At 39.0% G+C, this 18,355-nt stretch overlaps 1 protein-coding gene across 1 annotated transcript; it reads left to right on the top strand.

The window, feature by feature from the left end:
- Positions 1-71: 71 nt before the first annotated feature.
- TDP2 (tyrosyl-DNA phosphodiesterase 2) lies at positions 72-16,912 on the top strand. Its single transcript, XM_007973545.3, has 7 exons — positions 72-282; positions 369-454; positions 8,185-8,358; positions 9,012-9,103; positions 12,376-12,494; positions 13,758-13,928; positions 15,818-16,912. Exons 1-7 carry the CDS (start codon positions 130-132, stop codon positions 16,097-16,099), a joined length of 1,077 nt encoding a protein of 358 aa, XP_007971736.2. The 5' UTR covers positions 72-129; the 3' UTR covers positions 16,100-16,912.
- The last annotated feature ends 1,443 nt before the right edge of the window (positions 16,913-18,355 follow it).

The following is an 18,355-nucleotide window of genomic DNA, read 5'->3' as shown; positions in this document are numbered from 1 at the left end:
TTCTCCCAAAGCGGAGCGAGTTTCCCTGCCGGGCGGTTGATGCGGGAGCGCCGTGGCGCAGGCGCCTGCGCAGAGCCGACCGTTGGCCTCCTGTTCCGCTTAAAGGGGCGGTGCGGAAGCGGCAAGAAGATGGAGCTAGGGAGTTGCCTGGGGGTGGCGGAGGAAGAGGACGAGCCAGAGGTGAAGAAGCGGCGACTTCTGTGTGTGGAGTTTGCCTCGGTCGCGAGCTGCGACTCCGCTGTGGCTCAGTGCTTCCTGGCCGAGAACGACTGGGAGATGGAAGTACGCTTTTGCTGTCTTCGCGTCCCGCTCCGTTACCTAGGTCGGTGGAGCGCACAAACCTCATCCCTGGTGCCTTTGTTTTTCAGAGGGCTCTGAACTCCTACTTCGAGCCTCCGGTGGAGGAGAGCGCCTTGGAACGCCGCCCTGAAACCATCTCTGAGCCCAAGACCTAGTAAGTGATGAGGGGAGCTGGGAGCCAGTCCGGACGGAGGCAGTTTGTTACCAGGTTGCGCTGCGCGTCCTGGGACCTACCGTGGAGCTAGCCAGAGGAGCAGGGCTTGCGTTGCTGCTGCTGCGCGGAGAGGCGCCCCAGCAGCGGATCTAACACTCCCCCATACTGTCACTTCGAACGTGATTTGGAGTCCAGGGAAATGGAAATGTAATGTTTGACTCAAATGATAGGAAGTAAGTAAGCGAGAGGTTTGAAACAAATGAATGAAAGCAAAAATCTTCCGTCGAAGAATGGCAGCTTGGAAGTCTCCTTTCTTCCTGAATTGTTTATTTATTCTAGGCCTAGGCTGGCCAGCCAGAATAATAGGTTTTTTGTTGTTATTTTTTTTAATGCACACCCACTCCTGTTATTTCAGTGCCCCTCTCCAGTACCAGCACTACTGCTCTTGAAAAGTGTAGATGCCTTACAAGCCCTCTACTATTTGGCTCCATAACTTGGAACCTGTCTTTCCAGGTTCCAGGCATATCAAACTTTTACTTTTTTCCAATGGGTCATTTTCTCCTGTCTTTGAACCTTCGTAAAGATCTTTATTACCTCTACTTGGATTTTTTTTCTTTTTCCTTCCTTGCTAGTATTTATCTTAAAGGCCCAAGCTGAGACACGATTTATCTCCAGGAAACTTTTCCTGATGTCCTAAGTCTAGGTAAGGTTCCCCTTTTAGGTACTCTTATAGCATCCTGCATGACCCCTGTTATAATAACTTAGTCCGTATTGTAAGTGCTGTTCATTGTTTTATGTCTCTTACTGGACTGCACATCTAGTAAGGAGTATCTGTTTTATACATTGTTAATTTCCCAAAGTCTGACAACATCTGACACATCATAAGCTCCCAATAAATATTTACTGAATGTATAAAATTCTCCCAGTTATATGTACAACTTGTAAAATTGACTGTTCATAGTGGAGACTGTATTTTCCCTTTGGTCTTTTCAGCTGCATTGTCTTACAGATGTGATTAAGATATTTTCATTAGGCTCCTTTCTCTGTCTTGCCTCTTGTTGGGGAATTGTCTGCTCTCACACAGTGATTTGTCTCTGGCTTCCGTTTTACTAACCAGAGCAAGTTGGTCTAGGAGGTGTTCACCTAGCTCAGACTGGCCAGTCAGATCCTCTCCTTGGTTTCAGAATTAGGACCAAGAGAGTCAAGTCTGAGTCTTCCTATGGAGCTGGAACTGTAACGTGTTAACTTAGCACCTGTGAGGATTCATACGTATCTTTTTTTGGGTACAGAGAAGCTGAGAACAGAGGTCTGCAGCGAGAGAATGAAGCAGAGGGAAGTTGAAGTGTAGGATTGAGAGAAAGCCCTTAACTGCCCTTCCTTAAACATGGCTGTATTTCTGTACCAGGCTCTGTGACATGTTGTTTCCTTATAAATTCACCTGTTTTGGTCAAACCAACCTGAGTTAATGTCTGTTGGTTGCAATAGACTGTATCGTAACCAATAAATAGTAACAAAATAAGTGGATTTCCTGGAATAGGCCCTCAGAAAAGATGCGGATCAAGCTGAGGAATGGTGTCATGGCTATTAGGATTCTCTTACCCCGGAATGGTAAATTGGCAAAAACAAGCAAAGGTGTTGATTAGGCTGTGGTCTCTTGTCTCTCAGAACTCAGGTCAAGTATGAATGAGAGTGAGGTTTTAAAGTTTAGTTTGCTGAAGAGAGAAAAATGGGGAAGGGGCAAACTTCAGGGTGTTTCTAAGGCCTGTGCATTCACAGAGCATGCGGTGATTAGATTTTTGATATTGGCTTTAGCAAAAATGAAAGGAAAAGAAAAAAAATTGATTGGAAGATTTTATGACCAGAGAAACTCAACCCTGCTGAGCAAGGGCATTGGCTGTCTTAAATAATTGGGGCAGGAATCTCAATTCTGGAGTGAATTCCTGGGATATCAACAAAAATTGAAATTGAACACTAAAGTGATTTAGCCCCCTACATTAGAATCTATCTTTAGTGTCTCTGATGAGATACCAGGGGAATCCTCTTAAAACAGCTATGCTGAATCTTAGCTGCATATTGGAATTATCTGGGGGAATAAAAAAACAACAACAACAGATTCTAATTAGTCTTGAGTAGGGCCTGTGTATTCCTCATTGTATTTTTTTTTTTTTTTTTTTTTTTTTAGCTGTGCAGGTAATTCTAATGCAGAGCCAGCATTGACAGCCCATGTCCCAGAGCCTTGTTACTCAGAGTGTGGACTCTGGACCAGCAGCATGCTACTACTACTTGCGAGTTTGTTAGACATGCAGAATCTTAGGTCTCACCCAGACCTACTGAATCAGAATTTGTATTTTGACAAGATCTCCTGGTGATTTAAAGTTGAAGAGCACTGGCCTAACACATAAAACCTGAGACACCAGATATACTGACAAAAGCGCGTCCTCGTCTGCTTAGGAATGAAGTCAAAAAATCATGCCCTTAACGTTCGCCAGTCCCTTTCTGTTCCCTTAGTATTTCTGTACAGCAACGTTTTAGAGTTTATTTCCCTTTTCATTTTCCCAAATGGAAATTTTAAATACAGTTGCCTGGTTTTTCTTGCTGCATTAAATATTAAATATTGTGGGTGTTGCATAAATTGCAGAGATATTTGTGTTAGGTTCTTGCGTTGCTATAAAGAAATACCTGAGACTTGGGTAATTTATAAAGAAAAGAGATTTAATTGACTAACAGTTCTGCAGGCTCTACTGGAAGCAAGCAAAGATTTCGATCATGGCAGAAGGGAAGGGGGAGCCCAGGTATCACACGGTGAGCGCAGGAGCAAGGGGGTGGGGTGGTGCCACATACTTTTAAACAACCAGATCTTGCAAGAACTCGCTAATGTGAGGATAGCACCAAGACATTTATGAGGGATCTGCCCCCATGACCCAAACACCTCCCACTGGACCCCACTTCCAACATTATGGATTATATCTCAATATGAGATTTGGAGGGGACAAACATCCAAATTATATCAATATGGAATTGGATTGCAATGAAACTAGAGGAGGAAAGGATGGCAAAGTGAATAAGAGCATGGACTCTGGAGCCAAAATGCAAAGGTTCTAAGTCCACCTGTGCTGTTTAGTGACTGTCTAACCTCTCTCTGCCTCAATTTCTTTGTGTAGTGGGGATAGTAATAAGGTTCTAAGTCTACCTGTGCTGTTTAGTAACTGTGTAACCTCTCTCTGCCTCAGTTTCTTTATCTGTGCGACCTCTTCCTCATGGGGTTGTGGTAAGGATTAAGTGAGCTGATAGGTGTAAAACACTTGGAATTGTGCCTGGCATATAGAACTCAATAAGTATAAACTATGGTTAATGACACCATCATGCTCTCCCCATACATCACCCATGACAGTCCACCCATTGAGGAAAGTCGGGGTTGTGTTTACAGTTTTAGGAAGTAGATTGAGTTATAGTTGGACATCTTTAAACTTGGAAAAAAAGGTGTGTGTGCCAGATAGGTAGGGGGCCTAATGTGATTAACAAACACCTTTGTCTTTGACAGTATATGTATTTTTAAATTCAATTATGAAACAGAAGATTTGACAGAAATAAAGAGCTAATAATTTTTCCTTTCTGGTTTTAATGCTTTCCATAAAAAGGAAACAACATCTTTGATCAGGCATGGAATCACTTGGCTTTTTCTCTATGGTGGTAAGATGAAAGGGGCCTGCCCCTTCACACCTGTGGGTATTTCTCATCAGGTGGGACGAGAGACTGAGAAAAGAAGTAAGACACAGAGACAAAGTATAGAGGAAGAAAAGTGGGCCTAGGGGACAGGCGGTCAGCATACGGAGGACTCACACTGGCACTGGTCTCTGAGTTCCCTCAGTATTTATTGATCACTATCTCTACCACCTCGGCAAGGGGGATGTGGCAGGACTGTAGGGTAATGGTGGGGAGAGGGTCAGCAGGCAAACATGTGAGCAAAGGACTCTGTCATAAAATAAGTTTCAGGAAAGGTGCTGTGCCTGGATGTGCACGTAGGCCAGATTTACGTTTGACTTTACACAAACATCTCAGTGCAATAAAGAGCAGTATTGCCACCAGCATGTCTCACCTCCAGCCATAAGGCAGTTTTATCTTATCTAAGTAAATAGAATGTATGACCAGGTTTTACACCAAGACATTCCATTCCCAGGGACAGCAGGAGACAGATGACTTCCTCTTTTCTCAACTGCAGAGAGGCCTTCCTCTTGCACTAATCCTCCTCAGCACAGACCCTTTACGGGTGTCGGGCTGGGAGACTGTCAGGTCTTTCCCTCCCCGTAAGGCCATATCTCAGGCTGTCTCAGTGCGGAGAAACCTTGGACAATACCCAGGCTTTCTTGGGCAGAGGTCCCTGTGGCCTTCCGCAGTGCATTGTGTCCCTGGGTACTTGAGACTGGAGAATGGCGATGACTTTTACCAAGCATACTGCCTGCAAACACAATTTTAACAAAGCACATCCTGCACAGCCCTAAATCCATTAAACTTTGAGTCAACATAGCACATGTTTCTGTGAGCACAGAGTTGGGGCTAGGGTTACAGATACACAGCATCTCCAGGCAGAAGAATTTCTCTTAGTACAGATCCAAATGGAGTTTCTTATGTCTTCCTCTTTCTACATAGACACAGTAACAGTCTAATCTCTCTTTCCCCCACAGTAAGACGTTGAAAAAAGGTCTAATATTAGCTCATTGTTGAATAAGAGAACTTTTGGGTGGGATGAAATTCACAAAAGAAAGTTTTGCACTTAAGTTTTTTTTTTTTTAATGCTCTTGAAGGTTATTTTTATGTAAAAGGAAGACAATTCAAAATATTTTATGCTTCAAAATTGGCATTAAGTTCATCTAGCACGCAGATCATGGCCTCTAAATACCATTCTTCACTGAAAGGAACAAGGGCTTTTTAGAAATGACTGATTTCATAGAATGGAAGAGGCTTAATGTAAAAATAAAAAAGAAATGACTGAGCAGGGGCAAAAAAAGTACAAGATGAGCCTATGATATCTGTGGTGTTAGAAAGTAGGAGGTGCCCAGAAAATGTTGGGGATGTGCCAGAAGGGCACAAGACCTAGCTTAAAAGCTCCCTACCCTCATTCCCCATCAAATCTGATGTAATCCAAGCAACAGGATGCTTGGTAGGAATAGATTACAATCCATACAAAAAGAACCCATACTGATATAAATACAGTTGCCCAAGAGAGAAGGGAACATTTTTCCTTACAGTAGAACTCCAACTATTAAATATAGAAGGCATGAGGAATTAGAAAAAAATCTTCATTTGGAAACTGCCATATTGATAATTATTTCAGGCAGGTATCATCAACAGATACTAAAACTAGTAGGAAAGTTCAGTGAACAACAGCATATTTACATAATCACAAAGTACTTTCCCACAAAATACTATGATGGGGAAAATCATAACTTTGTAGCAGAGAAATCTGGTTAACAACACTTTAACCAAGTGATCAAAGCTAACATCACCAGGAATGGGACAGCTCCATTTCAGATACTTGATATGATGCATTGAGGAGGACATACTATCACTTCTGTGACATTCCCGCTAAAAAATGCATAATCTGAACCAAATAATAGGAAAACATAAACCTAAACTGAAGGACATTCTGTAAGATAAATGGCCTGTACTCTTCAAAAATGTCAGTCATGAGAGACAAAGACTGAAAAACTGTTCTGGATTAAAGAAAATTAAAAGAGACATGCCATCTAAATGTGACATGTGATCCTGGATTAGGACATTAGTAGCACAATTGGCAAGATCGAACTAGGTCTTTAGGTAATATTAAATCTAGCCACAGGAGGCAATAAGAAAAAGAAAAATTTGTATCAATGATAATCTTCTGACTTGATGATCATACTAGAGTATACCATTATGCACCACATAACCACATCTCAGTTGACAACAAACTGCATAAATGAAGATGATCCCATAAAATTATATGACTGTATTTTTGCTATACCTTTGCCATTGTGTTACAGTTGCCTACAGTATCCAGTATAGTAGCATGCTGTGCAGGTTTGTAGGCTAGGAGCAGTAGGCTAGACCATATAGCCCAGGTGTATAGGAGGCTGTACCATCTAGGTTTGTGTAAATTCTCTCTATGATGTTTGCATCATGATGAAATCACCTAATGACACACTTCTCCAAATGTGATGCATAACTGTATATATAAACATGTCTTTGTGTTTAGGAAATAATACAAAAATATTTAAACAAATGGTTTAGAGTAAAAAGAACAAAGCAAGTAAATGTTAAGTAAGTAAAATGTTAACATTTGAGGAATCTGGGTGAATCGTGTATAGGAGAAAAGTTAAAATGTTGGCATTAAAATTATAAATTCAAACACCTATTTTTTAAATTCATGAATAGTTTATACATGCTTAGGAGTCACCTTTTAATAATGTTTGTCCCTCCACTCATATGTTTGGGGCATTGGTTAGGGGAGCAGATGGTGGAGTCAGGACTATGGACTGGAGCACATACATATGTCCTTTCCAGCATGGCAGTCTCAGGGTGGTTGAACTTTTTACATGGCAGTTCCAGGGTTCCTGGAGGAAGTGTTCCAAAAGCCTTGAATGGAAGTGGCAGATTATCTTAAGGCCAAACCTCAAAAGTCCCAGAATATTCTTTCCCTATAGTAAGCAAACCACTAAGGTCCGGATTCAAAGGGGAGGGGCATTAGGCTTCATCACTCAAAGAGGGGAGTAGCAAAGAATTTGCAGTTCCTATTTATCTGCCACAATGAGATCTTATTTAATATATGATTTAAAAAGATTCCAAAAAGATTTAGAAATCCTACATTTCTGAGTCTAATTTGGGATCATAGTTTATACAATTATTTTAGTGACACATGTCATTGAAGGATATTAAGTTGTCTGTAACTGCCCAAGTGAGCAAACATTTGGACAGTGCAATAAGAATCTATCTATGAACGCAAAAGTATCTGAGACAGGTCTAAATCAATTTAGAAGGTTTATTTTGCCAAGGTTAAGGACGCGCCAGTGACACACCCTCAAGAGGTCCTGACTACCTTGTGGACATGTGCCCTAGGTAGTTGTGGTACAGCTTGCAAGTCAATACCCTGAGGCACCAAGGGTTGCAGCAGAAAAAAAAATTTAATTGTAAGTCTACCAAACCAGGAGACTGGAGGAAACTTCAGATTCCCCTTGAGAAGTCTGGAGCTTGAGACTTGAAAGGGTGTTGAGTGGACCAAGGTGTGAGGATTGTTGATTGGTCAGAGTGCAATGATGAAGTCATGGGATCTGGAGATGAAGAAACTGCATTCTCATGCAGATTCAGTTCCTCTGGGGTGTCTTCAAACTGGTTGGTGTCAGCTTTCTGCTGGAATTCAGCATCTGAAAAACTTCTTAAGCAATTCTTAAACAAAAGCCTTATGATTCTGATGTCAGAGATCCTACCCACAGGAGCAATGGGGATACAAGTGGCCAGTATATAGGGCTATGGGATGACTTTCTGTTACAGAGAAGTGGGCCAAAGTGCAGCGTGGTTAATGCTTAATTATATTTCTGTCTAGAACCTGGCATGCAATTTTTGTTAACCCTGTAAGGACAGTGTCAAACTTTTAGGGCCCTTTTAAAATTTGTCTGTAAAATGAGGGCTACAAATACAAAATAATTCTTAATCAGTGTATAGATTATTTGCAAAGCTGTGTTTTATTCTGATCTTGTCAGTGTTGACCTAACCAATGAAGAAACAACTGATTCCACCACTTCTAAAATCAGCCCATCTGAAGATACTCAGCAAGAAAATGACAGCATGTTCTGCTTCATTACCTGGAATATTGATGGATTAGATCTAAACAATCTGTCAGAGAGGGCTCGAGGGGTGTGTTCCTACTTAGCGTTGTAAGTATTATCACTTCTGTTTAATAGTCATGTGTCTTATGTATATTCAAAGTAACAGTTCAAGGTTGTGGGCTTTTGAATTAAACCTAAGTTCAATGTCCAGCTCTGAGAAGAAACATCTGAAAGAATTGAGATGATTGCCTCTGAGAGCAGGATTGCAGGCTGCAGCAAAGTGGGAACACTAATTTTTGTTAGAAGCCTTTTAGTACTGTTTTCTTCTTAAACTTTGTTTATAATAACTATGTGAAATTAAAACTACCAAAAAGATCTATTTGTGTGCCATACTGGCTCTGTGACCTTGGGCAAATCACTGAAGTTTTCTGGAGGTCAGTTTTCTTCATTGTGGATGATAGCTGCTTCAAGAGGATTGAAAGAAACGTTGAAAGCATCTCTTAGTGTGTAGGAACATTGAAGTCTCTCAGTATGGTGGTTTCTATTGTCAGTTTTTCTAGTTCTTTTTGATATGTTCATTATAGTACTAAAATAGCACACATCTTTCTCATTTTATAGTTATCAAAGATCAGCATAAACACTCAATATTAGGTGCACAAGAGGGTTTTTTGCTTTGGTATGTTGTGGAATTTCCTTCATTTGGGTAGCTGGAAATGAAATGGTATACTTGGTATTTGTCATAAATTGATGTTTTTCGTTAGGTACAGCCCAGATGTGATATTTCTACAGGAAGTTATTCCCCCATATTATAGCTACCTAAAGAAGAGAGCAAGTGATTATGAGATTATTACAGGTAACAATTTTTGTTATTCAACTTGTCTTTTCTTTGAAAAACAGGTCAGTGAGAGGGATAAATCAAAGTTGGTCTATTGGGACATGGAGAAGAAGAAGCACAAATAAATAAGTTTGAGAAAAATAAGCAAGACCCAGGATACTACAAGAATTATAGGAGAATATTTTATACAACTTAATAAGTGTGAAAAGGTTAATAAGTGAAAAGGAAATGGATGATTTTTCAGGAAAATATAAATTGCTAAAATTTGAGAAACTGAATACCTTTTTGTTGAAATTTAGTTGTTAAAAGTTTTAAGTGAAATAATTACATTGTGGTTATGCTTTTTCAAAAAGTCTTTATTTTATAATTCCTTATTTATTTTGTTGTTCTTTTTATACTTTTTTTGCCCTGAGTAATTTAGTTTTAAAATTTTCCATCTCTTTTGTTTTTGCTAAATATATTTAAAATACTGCTTTGGCCACATCTCATGATTTTCATATACAGTCTTTCCTTGGTATTCTCAGGGGATTGGTTCTAGGGTTCCTTGGTGGATACCAAAATTCACACATACTCAGGTTCCTCAGTCTGCTCTGCAGAACCCATCTATATGTGAGCACTCCATATCTGCAGGTTTCACGTTCTGAGAAGACTGTGTTTTCAACCCACATTTGGTTGTGGATGCAGAACCCACAGATACAGAGGACCAACTGTATTGAAAAAATACCTGTATAAGTCAACCCTTGAAGTTCAGACCTGTGTTGTTCAAGTGTCAACTGTATAGTGTTTTCTTTGACTTTCATTTTTATATAGTATGTGATTTTTAATTTCAGTTGCCTCCTTAGTTGAGAATTTCTAAGGAGAGGGTTCTCAGTCTGTGTGTGTCTCTCAGTGGAACTTTTTTGTATTCTCTTGGGGATTCTTTTAGGATTTTTGATTCCCATGCTTCCTTCTTAGTTTACTTCCTCATTTTATTGGCACACCCTCTCTAATTTCTAAGGAACAGTGCATGGACGGTGAAGTTTTTGAATCCCAGCGTATTTGAAAATGTCTGTGTTGTAGCTTTGTGGTTCTCGATAGTTTGGATGAAGATAGGTATCTGGGTAAACAGATGTTTTCCTTCAGAATTCTGAAGGCATTCTTCAATGTCTTCTAGTTTCCATTATTGATAATGGGTGATAAGGCTGATGTCATTCTAATTCTTATTCTTTTCTTTTTCCCTACTCTCTGGAAGCTTTGAGGGTCTTCTTTTTAACCCTCATGTTCTTTGGGTCTTTTTAACATTTATTGTACTGAATACTTGGTGGGAACTTTTAATCTGTGGAATTTTAATATGTGGAAAACCTTAGTTGTTGAAAATCCTTTTCTCCCTCCCTCCCACCATTCCCCTTGCCTCTCCTTTCATTCTTTTCATTATTTCTCTTTCCTTTTCTCCTTGTCTCTTCTTTCCTCCCTTATAGTTTTTTTACTCCTCCCCTTTTTCTGAACTCCCTCTGTTAAACGGTGGACCTCCTGGGTTGATCCTTAAATTTTCTTAACTCTCTTATTCTCCTATCTCTATTGACTGTTCTACTTTCTTGGCAACTATCTTGACTTTTAGATAGCATTATTTTAATTTCCTAGGCCTCCTATTCACTGAATATCTTTTTTATGGCATACTTTTCTTGGTTTATGGATACAGTATCTTTTTTGTTAGTTTTTTGTTTGTTTTAGGTTTTAATCTCTTTCCATGCATTGTTTTTATTTCCTTCTTTTTGTTTGTTTCGATTATGTTATGTCATGTCAGTATCCATCATGTCATGTTAGACCTCTTCCTTAAATATGTGGGGATCCTTGGCTTTTGGTTCACATTTAAACACCAAACACTAAAATGTTGATTACAAGGCTAAGTAGTTTACCTCACTGGAGAGGGGTGAGGGATTGATTGTGGAGCAAACTACTTATTCATTTGAGGGAGACCCACAATTGTCAGTGTGTTGGTATATACAGGCCTTTAATCTGAGGCCATTTTGTTTCTCCAAAAAGAATGATTTAGCTTTCTGCCTTCTGGGTGTTGGGGCTGGGGTGGTGTGCTTGTTTTGCCTACCTACTGGAAGCAGGTCGGGGAAGGGAGCTGAGTCGGCACACTTAATCAGTGTTCAACCCATTCCTCTATCAGCCCTGGGCTAACACGCATGCCCCTCCCTGTGGTTGGTGACTCTGGAGCCTCTAAAATTTAGTTCTCTGTAAAACTCTAGTCTCCTGTTAATAGAGGGACAGTCACTTAGCTCTAAGGAGTTGAGGAAACCTGGGAGTTGTTTAACCCCGTATCGAGACCTTGAACTGGCCGCCTTCTTCTTACCTCAGCACCTTACCTTTTGCGGTACCTTTATGTTCAAGCACTAAGTGTTTCCAGATTTTGGTGGAACAAATCTGCTTGCTTCCTGTCTATGGTTCTCTGCTACAGTCACTCAAGTGGTTTCCTTCTGTTTTGATAAACCGGTTACCACTTCTCCATCTGTTTTCTGAAAAACTATTGGAAGCTTTCATTCATGGCCTCTACTCCTATTTTTTGTTCTTGCAGGTTTATATCTTTCTAGATTTTTATTCATTTACTATAATTTTTCTGGAACTTCTAGCATGAGAAGTAGTAAATGGATATCAGTTGGCCACAGTTCATCTTATCTACTCTGTGTCTTTCAGAAATTTCTCAAATTTTCTCGTCTGATATTGGCAGCATTATTTTTTGGCACTTGTTTATATTTTTTTTCCATTTTTATTTATTTATTTATTTTGAGACGGAATTTCACTCTTGTTGCCTAGGCTGGAGTGCAATGGCATGATCTCGGCTCACCGCAACCTCCACCTCCCGGGTTCAAGTGATTCTCCTGCCTCAGCCTCCTGAGTAGCTGGGATTACGGGCATGTGCCACCACGCCCAGTTAATTTTGTATTTTTAATAGAGATGGGGTTTCTCCATGTTGGTCAGGCTGGTCTCGAACTCCTGACCTCAGGTGATCCGCCCACCTCGGCTTCCTAAAGTGGTGGGATTACAGACATGAGCCACTGTGCCTGGTCTTTTTTTATTTATTTATTTTATTTCTTCTAAGCTTCTAGTTAACATTTGGGAGGGAGGGAGGTAGACTTGTTTGGCCATGATGAACTATTTTGAAATAATAGTTTACTTTAAAGATTTAGATCCATGTAAATATGTGTTACCTGTTTGCTATAAAATTCTTCAATGGGCAAACTTGTGGTAAACTGAAAATAACTTTGACCTTCTCAGCCTAAATTATTTTCTACAAATATTTGTAGGTCATGAAGAAGGATATTTCACAGCTATAATGTTGAAGAAATCAAGAGTGAAATTAAAAAGCCAAGAGATTATTCCTTTTCCAAGTACCAAAATGATGAGAAACCTTTTATGTGTGCATGTGAGTAATTTTTAAAAATTGAGTGTTTTATAAAAAAAAGAACAGATTTTTTCATAGTTTTGTGTTGTTATTCTTTTTAAAACCATTGCCTTTTGAGAAAAATTTGCTTCACACATGTAGATTCTTTTAGATAGTCTTTAACACTTTCTAAAATTAAGTTTTTACATAAATTTTAATTGCAGATAGAATTATCAGTCTATTGTTTTTTTAAGAATATTTGAGAGTTTGCTAACATTCCACATTTGCTTCCTAATGTTTTTACTTTCTACTCTATACATGCTACTATATTGTACTCTATGAGACTTACAAAAGTAAAGAATAGATCTTGCTCTGATACAGTATATAGATTAGTAAGGGAGAGTGCATATATATAGTAACTAAAACATAAGAAAGGCATAAGTGCCGCAGGAGAGGTATAAATGATGTGTGGAAGTTTAGAGAAAGGAGATGACTTTTAACCAGATTGTTTAGTGAGAGTTTTATAGAGGAGATGGTATTTGAAATGAACCCTGAAAAATATGTAAGACATAGACATTAAAAAGAGTCCAAGTAGAGAAACCACCATGAGCAAACTTTTGCAAGTTGCGAGAGGTGTACATGTGTGAGTATGAATGAGCATTCTATTCAGTTGAGCCTAAGGGCCATGGAGAGTGAAATGTGACAGGTTGAGAAGTAGGTAGGCTCCTGATTATAGAAGAGCATGAATGACCAATATGAAAGAATTAGACTTGATTCTGCAAGCACTTCATATAATGATAGATTGTACATTGCTGGTGTCTTAATTGCAAATGGTAAATGATTCTCATTCATTCAGTTAACTGACTTTTTTGGAACACCTGTATGCCAGGCCCTTAAAAAAAATACAGCAATAAATAAGAATCATCTGTGCTTTGCAAATGACTTACGGCTTTGTAGGAGGGAAATAATTGTCCTTTTAATTTAGCCTAGGGGGCTTTAAAACAGTCTGTTCAGCATGCTTTAGGTGTATTGAGGAGGGAGCCACTGATGGCCTGGGGACACTGGGGAAAGGTTCACAGTGGAGGTGACATCTGGGGGTAGGTCGTACTTGCTAAACAGTCTTCTTTGGGGACAGGGTTAGTGCTTTAATACTTCTTTTGATCTGGAGGGATAGACGCAGTGCTGATTATACAGTTTCAGTTTAGTAGATATATACCATTTGACAGAACAATCTGCTGATTTTGTTATTAAAGTTCAATATTAATAGTCAGTGGACAATTTTAATGACTTTTTGTCCTGTTGCAGGTGAATGTGTCAGGAAATGAGCTTTGCCTTATGACATCCCATTTGGAGAGCACCAGAGGGCATGCTGCGGAACGAATGAATCAGTTAAAAATGGTTTTAAAGAAAATGCAAGAGGCTCCAGAGTCAGCTACAGTTATATTTGCAGGAGATACAAATCTAAGGGATCAAGAGGTGAGTGACAAAGTCAGTGTGATGTTTGAGGACAGATTATTGCTATGGAGACTAATTTAGGTTCCTTTGACCAAAGCTGTTAAAACTAGGACCTGTAGTCACTCAAAATGTCTTAAGTGACCTTGCAATTCAGCAAGTATTTGTTTAGCCTATGCTGTATGCCTAGGAGAAGAAGGGGCTTCTTTTGGAGAAAATAAAAATGTGCATGACAAATAGACAACACTAAACTATATATATGGGATTAGAAAGAAAGGTAGAGAAAATGATTTTAGAAGAGTTTAGAAAAGGTTGTTTCTTTGCAGTATTCCTAGTTGCAATATGAGAACAATGGAAAGATTTGACCATGATAATTGTTCCTAACTCTCTTTTTTGAGGTTTCTTTTTCTTTTTTTTTTTGTCTTTTATTAGCCTTTTTTACCCACTTTTCCTGCTATCACCATGCCCAGATCTCCAGGTCTGAAACAAAGTCTGTTTCTTCTTGCCTATAGCTTAGTTGGGACACAGTGGGATTTTTCAGGACCTTAAAAAATTAAACATAGAATTACTATGTGATGCATCAATTACACTTCTAGGTATAAATACCCAAAAGAAGTGAAAGCAGGAATTTGAATATGTTTTGTCTACCCATGGATGTTCACAGCCGTGTTATTCACAGTAGCTAAAAGGTAGAAGCAGCCCAAGTATCACTGACAGATGAATAAACAAAATGTACTGTATGCATACAGTGGAATATTATTACCCTTAAGATGAAGAAACTTTGACACATGCTACAATATGGGCGAATCTTAAAGACATTATGCTGAGTGAATGAAGCCAGTCCAAAAAGGAAAAGATACTATATGATTCCTCTTATGAATTTCCTAAACTGGTCAAATTCGTAGAGATCAAAAGTAGAATGGTGTTTGCCAGGGACTAGGGGTATTAGGGAATGGTGAATTGGTGTTTAATGGGTACAGAGTTTCAGTTGGGGAAGATTAAAAGGTTCTGGAGATGGTTGATGGTCATGGTTTGCACAACTACGTGAATGTACTTAATGCTACATCACTGTACACTTAAAAATTGTTAAAATGGCTGGGCACAGTGGCTCAAGCCTGTAATCCCAGCATTTCGGGAGGCTGAGGTGGGCTGATACTCGAGGCCAGGAGTTCGAGACCCTCCTGACCAACACGGTGAAACTCCATCTCTACTAAAAATACAGAAATTAGCCGGGCATTGTGGCACATGCCTGTGATCCCAGCTGTGCAGGAGGCTGAGGCACTAGAATTGCTTGAACCTGGGAGGTAGAAGTTGCAGTGAACCGAGATTGCACCACTGCACTCCTTCCTGGGCGACAGAGTGAGACTCCATCTCAAAAAAAAAAAAAAAAAAGTTTTTGTTAAAATGATAAATCTTATATTGTGTATATTTTACCACAAACAATTTTTTTTAATCCTGGAGTGTGAATGAGCAAACAATTAATATTATTAATAAACTTCAAATAAAACTGAAGGCAGTTGAAATTTTTGGATCATATAAATGTTATACTTCTAAAGTTGTAGACTGAAGTAGAGTGGCAGTTCTGCCTTCTTTTCACTTGAGTTCAGTTTTTAGAAACAGATAACAGCAGTAACAGGCCATGTATGTTCAGCCTTCTAAATTTTATCTGAAACCCAAAGTTAACCTATTTATGGCAGAAGAGAAGGGGCAAATTCCAACCCCTCTGGCTGCCTTGATATTTTTATAGTACATACTACTATGCAGCATAATACTTTTTATAATGTATCTCGATATTTTGCATTTGTGCATTAATAATTTCTTGCACGGTAATAGCAAAAACGCCTTTTTTTTTTTTTTTTTTCTAGTTGGGAAAAGGCTATGTGTATCTTAGAGAGTATTCTTTTTCTTTTCAGGTTACCAAATGTGGTGGTTTACCCAACAACATTGTGGATGTCTGGGAGTTTTTGGGCAAACCTAAACATTGCCAGTATACATGGGATACACAAATGAACTCTAATCTTGGAATAACTGCTGCTTGTAAGCTTCGTTTTGATCGAATATTTTTCAGAGCAGCAGCAGAAGAGGGACACATTATTCCCCGAAGTTTGGACCTTCTTGGATTGGAAAAACTCGACTGTGGTAGATTTCCTAGTGATCACTGGGGTCTTCTGTGCAATTTAGATATAATATTGTAAAATGCTTTTCAAATGTGAGTTTTGTCCTGATTTTTGCAAATACAGTTTCCACCTTCTGGAAAGGTAGGTTTGATGTGGAGGAAATAATGTACTAGATCATGGTCACAGAAAAACCAACTATGATTTGTGGTTGTGTTTTCAGAATTCAACATTAAAGATTAATGTTTATTTAAATGAACACATTCCTGTGTTCAGGATGTGAGGCCATTTAATAAAAAGGGCACAAAGCCTGTTAGAGTTTTTAACGGTGCTTATAGCTGCCAGCTGGATTCCAAACAGGAATCACATTGTCTCTGAGCTAATGTTTATGTTTTTCCATTCAGGCACCGAAATAGTTAATATTTAAAATAAGTCTTCAAAAGAAAACATAAGAGATTATTGCGTTATTGGGACTGGATCCTTTATTTCATAAGTTCAGATCATCTTAAATGAAAATGCCATGATTATCTGCAGTTAAATAGATGACAGCTATTCTACATCAGACTTGATTTTTGTCAGCTAACTACATAATTGGTAAGCTATAATTGAAACCTTATGGCTTAAAATTCCTTAACTCCGTTTTGATTCATGTTTGTAGTCATGTTGTCAACAGAGGCAAAGTTAGGCTCGATGATGGTTAAAATCAGTTTGATAGCACCATGGGACATTTTTCTAACAAAAATAAATGCATAAAGAGACATAGCCTTTTAGTTTTGCTAATTGTAAAATGGAAATGTTTTACAGGAAGTGAATGCAAATTACTGGTAAGTGTGCTTTAAAGAAAAATATTTTCCCCACAAGAGAAATTTAAATAAAGAATTTTATTTGTTTATAGTTTGTTTTAGTATGCTTTTGTGTCCATGATGAGATTAAATTTTTTATCTGCTTCCTGCTTCTGGCTCTACTGCTTCTTCCTCTTTGTGTAGAAGAAAACATTTCCATTTGCTTCTCACTCCACCAAGAATTACCAAGAATATATCTGCTTCCTTTGTGTGAAAAAAAAAAGCCAATGAGAATGATTAGAAGTAACAGAACCTTATTTATATCAGGAGTGCCAAAACTTAAGCACCTAAAAAAAGACATTTATATATAATATTCCCTTTGTAGTGACAATGAAAGAGTTTAAATGTTAATCATAATTTTAATCATTAAAAATAAAAAATGAGAATAGATGTTAATAGTTGAGTAGCATACATCATAGAGGTAAGACAATAGTACATTTCTGTGGGAAAAGGGTTATTCTGGCATAAATTGCTTTTATTTAGAAGAGCTAAGTTAGAACTTCAGATCATGTTGCAAAACAGATGGGTGAAAGTCTACATTCTTAAAACAGATAGTGTAATATATTAGATTAAATAAAGGATTATCGTCTGGGTGCGGTGGCTCATGCCTGTAATCCCAGCACTTTGGGAGGCTGAGGCAGGTGGATCACCTGAGGTCAGGAGTTCAAGACTAGTCTAACCAACATGGTGAAACTCCGTCTCTATTAAAAATATAAAAATTAGCCTGGCGTGGTGGCAGGCGCCTATAATCCCAGCTACTGAGGAGGCTGAAGCAGGAGAATCGCTTGAACCTGGGAGGCGGATATTGCAGTGAGCCGTGATTGTGCCATTACACTCCAGCCTGGGCGAGAAGAATGAAACTCTTTCTCAAAAATAAATAAATTGTCAAATTGTTTTAAAACCATGGACGTATCATTTCCTTTATATAACTCACAGCATCTACATGAAATACCTTCTTGTATACTGCTTATGACAAAATCTAAAAAATTATAAATGAAGTGTATAGAAACAAACCACTTTTAGGCCCGGCGTGGTGGCTCATGCCTGTAATCCCAGCACTTTGGGAGGCTGAGGCAGGCAGATCACGAGGTCAGGAGTTCGAGACCAGCCTGACCAACATGGTGAAACCCTGTCTCTACTAAAAATACAAAAAAATTAGCCGGGTGTGGTGGCACATGCCTGTAATCCAAGCTACTCACGAGGCTGAGGCAGGAGAATCGCTTGACCCCGGGAGGCAGAGGTTGCAGTGAGCCGAGATCGTGCCACTGCACTCCAGCCTGGGCAACAGAGCAAGACTCTGTCTCAAAAAAAAAACCACAAAAACCACTTTTAGTCTGCTTTCATGAGCAATAGTTTTCAAGGTTTTTCCAGTGTAGTAGCTTTGCTTACCATACCTTCCTGCTTAGTAAAATTCCAACATAGAATCTTCCGGGTGGTGGTGGTGGTTTTTTTTTTCAGTCTCAACCTTCTGGGCACAAGTGATGCTCTCACTTCA

The sequence above is a fragment of the Chlorocebus sabaeus genome, chromosome 17, assembly GCF_047675955.1.
Source record: "Chlorocebus sabaeus isolate Y175 chromosome 17, mChlSab1.0.hap1, whole genome shotgun sequence".
Taxonomy (NCBI): Eukaryota; Metazoa; Chordata; class Mammalia; order Primates; family Cercopithecidae; genus Chlorocebus; species Chlorocebus sabaeus.
This window is presented reverse-complemented; position numbering and strand designations above follow the sequence as displayed.

Bases quoted from the DNA above. Each gene is read 5' to 3' on its own strand.
- TDP2 (XM_007973545.3), top strand. From the start codon at position 130: ATGGAGCTAGGGAGTTGCCTGGGGGTGGCGGAGGAAGAGGACGAGCCA. The intron at 283-368 runs GTACGCTTTTGC...TTTGTTTTTCAG, and splicing joins AGAACGACTGGGAGATGGAA to AGGGCTCTGAACTCCTACTT. The intron at 455-8,184 runs GTAAGTGATGAG...TGATCTTGTCAG, and splicing joins ATCTCTGAGCCCAAGACCTA to TGTTGACCTAACCAATGAAG.